The sequence below is a fragment of the Aplysia californica genome, unplaced genomic scaffold (assembly GCF_000002075.1).
Source record: "Aplysia californica isolate F4 #8 unplaced genomic scaffold, AplCal3.0 scaffold01193, whole genome shotgun sequence".
NCBI classification, from domain to species: Eukaryota; Metazoa; Mollusca; class Gastropoda; order Aplysiida; family Aplysiidae; genus Aplysia; species Aplysia californica.
In genome coordinates, this window is record NW_004798463.1 from 56,877 (window position 1) to 65,695 (window position 8,819).

Here is an 8,819-nt window from a genome sequence, read left to right on the forward strand (position 1 = left end):
CAATCGAAGTATGACAGTGGACCCAAAAAAAAAAGGGAGCAAACCACCAACCACCCACACAGAAAGATGTGACCAGTTCAGTGAGTGAAAACCGAGACCACAATTTAAAGGACACGTTGTGAAAACTCACCAGCACTTTGCTCTGCGGAACAAACTCTTTAGCTGTGGCCGACAGCTGGGTGGGAACCTTGGGCAGAGTGAGCTGTTGCTCTCTTTGGGGCCTGGTGCCATTCTCTGAATGAAGTAAACACACAGAAAACAAAAAGTTAGCAAAATTGAAAATAAAAACAAAATACTTTTAAAAAGTGACAGAGATGTACATTTTTTTTAGGCCGTCGTTATTCGGACTCGAGCCCGAATAACATTTTTTCATATTCGGACTCGAGTCCGAATATGAAAAAATGTTATTCGGGCTCGAGTCCGAATAACGACGGCCTAAAAAAAATGTACATCTGTCACTTTTTAAAAGTATTTTGTTTTTATTTTCAATTTTGCTAACTTTTTGTTTTCTGTGTGTTTACTTCATTCAGAGAATGGCACCAGGCCCCAAAGAGAGCAACAGCTCACTCTGCCCAAGGTTCCCACCCAGCTGTCGGCCACAGCTAAAGAGTTTGTTCCGCAGAGCAAAGTGCTGGTGAGTTTTCACAACGTGTCCTTTAAATTGTGGTCTCGGTTTTCACTCACTGAACTGGTCACATCTTTCTGTGTGGGTGGTTGGTGGGTGTCCTTGGTTGGTGGTTTGCTCCCTTTTTTTTTTTGGTCCACTATCATACTTCGATTGTTAGTCTTGTCTGTCCTCCTTTTCTTTATTGTGTTACTCTCTGGTAACACCTTTAATTTTGAGCAGTTATTTGTGATCTGTGTTGCAGATGGCAGAAAACTCTTATTAAAGCTTAACATTACACGTATTGTTTTAACCCTATCCGTACGTCGTGTTTTACTATCGTATCCTTATAAATGACGTAGGGAACTCTGTGCCACGACTTTCAAAGAGGAAATTTACTCTTTAATCCGATCCGTATGCATTGCATAGCAGTCTGTCAAAATTATTTTTTGAGAAATACTGAAAGTTTCAAAGAGATCTTCGTACTAAAAGTATTCTAAAATGAGAAGAATACCACCCTGGGCGTACAAAATGATCCCAGGACGTACGAATAGGGTTAATGGTGCGAATGGTTAGGCTCTTTGCTATTTCATTGCATGGGAAAGGCTTGAGGTCGTTTCATATCATGTGGATGTTATTTGCTTGAGCATGTTATGCTTGTCAGTATGAGTTGTCTGTGGCGTACAGCTTCGAAAGTGGGTGGTCTGCGGGCAATTTTGTCATCATCATCATTGCCTTTTTCACCCTGGATCAGGATATAATATGCCACGAACAAACACTCTCCACCTTTCTCTATCCTGGGGCTAGACTTTGCCAGTTGTCACTCCATGTCTTCCCACTTTTCTGTACATTCATTTCCATGACTCTTCTCCAGGTTCCATGTGGTCTTCCCCTTGATCATCCCTGCAGGTTCCGATCTAACACTTTCCTTGTTATGCAGCTGCTTGATTTCCTGAAAGTGTGTCCAATCCATCGCCAATGTCTTCTTCCCACCTCATCTCTGACTGGGCTCTTGTCTCGTTCTTAATACTTCCTCATTGGTGATCCTGTCAGGCAATTTTGTACAGAACCGTGATTTACCGCGACTGCTCAGTGTAAGACTCCCATCGTGCGTCACTTTGCAAAATGGCGTATGCAGAGTCTTACAGTTACACTTAACAGTCTACTGTGGTTCTGGAGATTCCGATTTTGGTTTTTTCCCCCAGCTTCAATATATTTTTTAAAATCCTTATATCCGGCATCATGGGTTTACCCCCTTCATAGGTAAAAGAGGGAAAAAGATTTTGAGGAATTACTCTCTATTTTTAAAAAAATAATTTTTTGGTGTCATGTAGTGGTTGTCTGGTCTGGTGTTAGCCAAAAAAGGAGTAAAAATACTAAATGGATCCTGACTTGGGCTTCAGAAAGTGAATGTTGCTGCCAACAGTACATTTGAAGCTATGTACATTATACCGAGGTTTTACCATATATATAACCTATTTGTGTTGCAAGTGCCTTAGAACTCTTACAAAAACTAAATCAACATCAAGTTACTATCAATGGGTGGTTGGCGGGTGCTCTGGTATTTTTTGCTCCTTCTTTTCCATCAAACATCTATCGTCTTCATCATCCCTCCTCCTTTTTTTTGTACGCTACTCTCGAGAATAACACCTCTAATCCCCGGCATTTTTTGGGGGGGGGGGGTTTGTTACTGTCCCGTCACTTATATGACCTAATTCTGTTGCAAGTGCTGTTTAAAAAAAAACAAAAAAAACACTCATCCTCAAAACAAAAAAACAATTTGCTATTAGGGTGTGTTCTGTTGTATGAGCAGCTGTTGTGGGTGTGTGGTGGATTCTCTGGTGTGGTCTGCTCCGCTCCTTTTTTCATCTCTCCTTCCTTTTTGTGTTTGTTACTCTCTTGTAACACCTCCAATCTTCCGCACTTATACGACCTTCTCATTGTGTTGCAAGTGCCGTAAAACACTTACTAAAAACAAAGAACAGCTTTTTAAAGAAGTCTCTGTTTGTGTGTCTTGTTGTTGAAGCCACAGAGCGCCCCTGGTGCTGATAGCGCGCAAGTTGGGCTGACAGTGGAAGCTGAAGAGTTTGTGCCAGCAGAACAGGGAGACTATTACTACGACCAGTACTATCAGGTAGATTGGAATGTTTCCTCCATTCATTCTGGTCTCAAATTATGGTTATTTTTCGGTGGGGGGGGAGGGGGGGGGTTGTCCTTATCTTTTGTTGTAAATGTTTTCTGTTAATGTTGTTAAAACTTGGTTGGCGGGTGTTCTGGTGTGGTTTGCTTCTTCTTTCCTATCAAAAGTCGATCGTCTTTATCTTCCCTCCTTCTTTTTTGTGTTTGTTACTCTCTTGTAGCACCTCTAGTCTTCGGACGAAAACATAGAGAATGCCGATTTCGGAGACTGACACAGTAAGCGCCGAAACATATAAAAAATCCCTTATGACTTCCAACTTGCCCCACATAGAGCTGGCAGACTGCCGGCGACTTTAAGCTCGGATCGGCGTTGTCGGCTTTCTCGGAATCCAAACTACGTTCTTATTACGTCAAAAAAAATGGGAAGGGCGCCTCGCTGTCAACTCACGACCTCAGTGCTCTCTTGTCGTATCTCCATTTTTAACAGTGAAAATGTGACTTCTTCTTAAGCTCACTCTTTGTTGTGAACTGTTTTCACTGATATTAAAAATGGAAATGCGACAAGAAAGCACTGAGGTCGCGAACTCTCAATGCCGTCTCGCCGTCGCCAACTCGGGTTGAGCGATTTGCGTGACGTCACCCGACTGGACTGGGGACAATTTTGAATGGTCATTTCAGAGCTGGTGCTTTACAGTAGACAAAAACTAATTACATTTTTTAAATCAGCGTTGTCAAATTAGGGAGGTCACAGAGCAGAATTACCTTTTAAGCAATATTTTAGGAATTTTGAGGTTTTTAAAATCTCCAAATAAATGCTTCATAAATACCAGTTGCGTTGTGGTGTAATTGTTTTCTTATATCTAGATCTAGGCTTTAGGCGCCCTCTATGTGGAGTGGAGCAGACGCCGACTGGCGCCCGTCAGCATCAATTTTCAGCCATTTCAGTTTCGGTGTTCTCTGTGTCATTGCCCTTCTCCGCACTTATGTGGCCTTATTGTGTTGCAAGTGCCGTAAAGCTCTTACTAAAACAAAACAAAAAAATTAAACACATATGAAAGAGGCTAAAGGTGTTGGTGGGTGATGGAGGCGCTTCTTGCAGGTTTTATTTCTTCTTTCCTCTCGTCGTTATGTCTTTTTTTCTCTCTAGCTTTTTTCTCTGCACATCATGACTGCTTTTGAAACAGTGTACTTTTCTTTAATGAAAACTTAAAACTTCATGTATAAAGTAAAGAACCTTTTTTCTTTCCCTCTGCATAGCTACCAACCATTACTTTATAAAAAGAAATGTATTTGATGATACGTTTCCAAGGGCCTTAGTTGAGAAGTCTGTTAGTTTTTTTTGTAGGAAAAATATGTGTGTATTCTGTTTCTTAGTAGCACAGTATACTGGAGGGTGCGGTGGCCGAGCGGTTAGTGGGCTCATCTCAGAAGGGGAAAGTCCAGGTTCAAGCCTCGGTTCGGACACAGGTTTTTTTCGCCCCCTTTCTGCCCAGCCAGCAGTAACAGGTCCCTGACTTCGAGTTGGGGAAGTAAAGGCGGCGTGGAAAGGAACTGGCCACCTTACCACAATACGCTGAAGGCCCGGGAAGTTGTCTCACTAAAAAGGAACACACAAAAAAGTTACACTATCCTCCTCATCGGCTTCTGTTCCGGTTCGTAGACTACACTGACCACCGGGATTGAGATAAATAGACCTATCTTCGCCGTGGGTGGTTGGCAGGTCTTCTGGTGTGGTTGGCTCCTTCTCTCCTGTCAAACATGTATCGTCCTGATCCCTCCTCCTTCTTTTTTATGTTTGTTACTCTCTTGTAACACCTGTAATCTTCGGCACTTATATGACCTTATTGTGTTGCAAGTGCTGTACAACTCACACTAAAACTAAAACCTGTCTTCACCTATGAGTTGACACCTACGTTACTTTGAGGTTTTTTAATGTTTGATTTTATGAGGACAGTGTTTTTTCGCAGAGACGGCGTGACCTGTAGACAAACTTCATTCCATGCCGACTTTCAAAAACCAAACCTGTTTCACTTTACAGATGTTTTCTGAAGATAAAGCCAAAAGTTGTACTTGCGGGAGGGGTTTGGGACATGATGTCATAGTTTTGGAAATAATTGAATTACACATCTGGGGGGGGGGGGGGTTAAATCTGCTCTTCTTGTTACTCATTATGGCTTTTTTCGGCTTTCTTTCCAGAGTTATGATTACAACAGCGGTCTGGGCTTTGACATGAACAGCTTCAGCGCTCTCTCCATCGGGGACCACTCTGGCGGTCAGCTTGACCAGTCCCAGGGGCCTAGCGGGGGGCCCATCCTGGATCGTTTCGCCAACGCCCTCTACCGGCTGAACATGAGCCCCGGCAACATGGAGGAGTACCTGCGTCCTATCTGCGACCTGATCAAGAACTGTCCGAAGGACGTCACGGAGAAGATCATGAACGACATGGTGGAGAGCTTGTTTGAGCAGGTAGCCTATCAATATGATCGATATTGACCGAAATCAGGCCGTGCTGTGAACTATTGTGAATAAAACCGACTTGTTTCACGCGCTCGTATGGCCTTATGCGGTTTCGAGCGCCGTTAAACCCTTACTACTTAATAAATCAGGTCGCACAGCGGGACAGCAAGAGAGCTCTTTTGTCGAAAATGATTTTGATTTCATCTGCCAATTGTTCAAATGTATTTAGCCCCCAATTATTTAAGTTGTTTTTTTGCCGCGATTTTACATCTGTGGTATCAGTTGCATGTGCTCCTGATACATTCAGTGGAAGCTCCTATTCTAAATGTGGAAAAAATGCAAGAAAAGATAGAAGACATAATGTGGGTAGAATTGTTAACAGGCGGAAACAGGATTTTCTCCCTCCTGAAAGATGTTGCTGTGGGTGGTTGGCGGGTGCTGTGGTGTGGTTTGCTTCTTCTTTCCTATCAAAACATCTATCGTCCTTATCTCCCCTCCTATTTTGTGTTTGTTACTCTCTTGTAACACCTCTAATCTTCAGCTCTTATATGACCTTACTGTGTTGCAAGTGCCGTAAAACACTTACTAAAACCAAAACCAAAATATGTTGCTTTCTGAGTTTTTGTGTATTTGAACGGCCTGCCGGTGGTTTATCTATTTCCAGCCAGCCAGAAGGTTGTATGATTGTTACGCTTCTTCTTTCAGAGTATCCAAGAGCCAAACTTCAGGTACACAGGCGCCAGAATCTGCCAGTACCTGAGTAGCAACTTGAAGAGTAACACCTTCTTTTCCGGATTTCATAAAGTACTAATGAGAAGGTAAGAGGCCTGAATCGAAGGCTGCTTTTCTAGATTTCATAAAGTACTAATGAGAGGGTAAGAAACAGGAATCGAAGCTTACCTTTCTGGGTTTCATAAAATACTAATGAGAGGGTATGAGACATGAATCAAAGCTTACCTTTCTGGGTTTCATAAAATACTAATGAGAGGGTAAGAAACGTGAATCAAAGCTTACCTTTCTGGGTTTCATAAAATACTAATGAGAGGGTATGAGACATGAATCAAAGCTTACCTTTCTGGGTTTCATAAGGTACTAATGAGAAGCTTTCCTATCAAACATCTATCATCTTTATATCTCCCCTCCTTTTTTTTGTGTGTTTGTTAGTCTCTTTTAACACCTCTAATCTTCTGCACTTATATGACCTTACTGTGTTACAAGTACCAGAAACACTTACAAAAATAAAAAAAATTGCAAGTCTGGAATACATTGAAGATTTCTCTTGATGTTGTGCCTGGTGTTCTGCCTCCCAGATGTCAGAAAGACTACGAGAAGAGAGAGGAGCTGATCAGTGGCAGTCCAGAGGACCAGACTTGGCTCAGGGGGCTGGCCATGTTCATGGCAGAAATCTTTCTCAACGTGGAGGTAGATGAATCTCTTTACAAAACTCTTTAAAATGTTAAAATAAAAAATATTTTTCTGTGTAAAAGTAGATGATCCTCATTTCTTTTTTTTTTTTTTTTTAATTGTTTTTAAAAAGTTAAAATCGCAGGAACCTGTTTCAATTTAGAGGTACTTGATCCTAATTTACCCTTTTTCTTTTTATAATTTCTTTTTTTTTAAATGTTTAAATAGCAGAAATCTATTTTAGCTTTATTAGCCTAGCTTTGAAAACTAATTTTATTTTCATTTTGACTTTCAGATAGAGCAAGAGAACGGAACGGTGTCTCGTCTTCACTACTTGCCGAAGGTGTTAACAGACTTCATCCACACACTTTTGTCCCGTCCCACCGAACAGGAAGTGAAATGTTGCTGCCAACTGCTGAAGGTAACTCGGTCTACTCAAGTCTTGTAGAATGTGGCTACACAGAAGTCACTGTCAGACCTGGTTAGAAGGATATGGTGCTATGGCATATTGTCTGATAAGTAAGCCTCCATTGAGTGCATGTGGGTGGTTGGTGGGTGCTCTGGTGTGGTTTGCTCCTTCTTTCCTATCAAACATCTGTCGTCCTTATCTCCCCTCCTTCTTTTTCGTGTATGTTACTCTCTTGTAACACGTAATCTATTCTTCGGCACTAATACGACTATTTATTGTGTTGCAAGTGCCGTAAAACTTTTACTAAAACTAAATCGAGTGCATTTTGTGAAAAGCAGAAAGTAGATTGATGGATGAAAGCGCCGTAGCAGCAGTAGAATTTGAGTGGGGTTGGGTTGGGGGGGTGGTTTGGCTATTGATCAAGAGATTATTGATAAATGCAATCATCAGAACAGAAATGAAATTGATTTTTTTGTCCCTGATCTAGAGATTCTAGGTAGGAGTCTTCTCCTTCCTAAAATGGTTTCTGCTTGGATCTGTTGAAGTCAGAAACCAAATTATGTTCCATCTGCTCTATCAGATTTGTAAGATTATTTGGAGTCGTTATTAAGATCCATGATCGCCCACGCCAGTCGGCAAGGCACCGGATGATGATGATCAAGATATTGAAAGAGGTGCATTCGAAAAAGCTTAACGTTGTGAGAAAAAAAAGTGTTGTGAAACTTTTTTTAAAAAGTTATGTCAAATTTCTCAAAACTAGGCACTGAGGAGATAAAACTTTGCAATTCTAAGGTAGTGATTTTTCTGATGTTTCTTTTCCTCCAGCTTTCCGGGGCCTTGATCGAGGACGGTGCCAAGCATAATGGGAGTTTGTGTGAGCTGTTTGAAGGCATCTTCACGCAGCTGGCAAAGTTGCAGACCAGAGGGGAGTTGACCCCGTAAGTGAAAAGTTTTGTCCTCACAGGGGTTTGGGTGTGTGGGTCTGAATGGAGCAGGTCTTGTTTCAGCAAGATAGGGCATGCCACAGCTTAACACAGCTAGAGATGTGGGTGGTTGGCCGGTGCTCTGGTGTGGTTTGCTTCTTCTTTTCTATCAAACATATATCGTCCTAATCTCCCCCTCTTCTTTTTTATGTTTGTTACTCTCTTGTAACACCTCTAATCTTCTTGCGCTCATATGACCTTATGCAGTTGCAAGTGCCGTAAAACCTTTACTAAAACCAAAAACAGCTAGAGTTTCCTTCTGAAGTGGTGTGGCCATGTGACAAGATCGTGTGTGGCCCATCCAAGACCACTGTTCAGGGAACTGTGCAGGGGGGGAGAAGGAGAGGAAGGCAAAGGAAGAGGTGGGCCCCCAACATTGCGGAATGGACAGGGAAGAAATCCTTTGCCCAAACTCGGGCGCTCGCAAAAAAACACGAAAAGTGGAGGTACCTGATGAGGCCCTCTTTATACAGTGCCCCCTACGATCCTCAGTGAGGGGGGGGGGGGGGGTAAAACATTACAGTTACCAATTTTACTTGAAGAAAGTTGCTCAGAATTCCAGGTGGTGTGCCGAATTTTCCGACTTTCTCTCGTAAGCGGATCCCTGCTTCCGCTATTAAGTGGGTGGTTGGCGGGTGCTCTGGTGTGGTTTGCTTCTTCTTTCCTATCAAACATCTATCGTCCTTATCTCCCCTTCATCTTTTTTATGTTTGTTACTCTCTTGTAACAGCTCAAATCTTCTGACGCTCATATGACCTTATGCAGTTGCAAGCGCCGAAAAACCCCTACTAAACTAACTGGACGTGTTTCTCTTTTTTTTTTC

General features: G+C 42.2%; 1 protein-coding gene across 2 annotated transcripts in view; it reads left to right on the forward strand.

The window, feature by feature from the left end:
* Nucleotides 1–8,819, forward strand: part of LOC101862235 (polyadenylate-binding protein-interacting protein 1) — a 19,244-nt gene that overhangs the window by 2,083 nt on the left and 8,342 nt on the right. The window contains exons 2-8 of one of the 2 annotated variants that reach the window (XM_005112130.3): nt 531–634; nt 2,631–2,738; nt 4,940–5,209; nt 5,906–6,018; nt 6,511–6,622; nt 6,900–7,025; nt 7,839–7,951. In XM_005112130.3, the coding sequence (XP_005112187.1) occupies nt 531–634; nt 2,631–2,738; nt 4,940–5,209; nt 5,906–6,018; nt 6,511–6,622; nt 6,900–7,025; nt 7,839–7,951 (946 nt within the window). The remainder of the gene's footprint in view (nt 1–530; nt 635–2,630; nt 2,739–4,939; nt 5,210–5,905; nt 6,019–6,510; nt 6,623–6,899; nt 7,026–7,838; nt 7,952–8,819) is intronic. The other variant, XM_035973391.1, reaches the window with a different exon arrangement.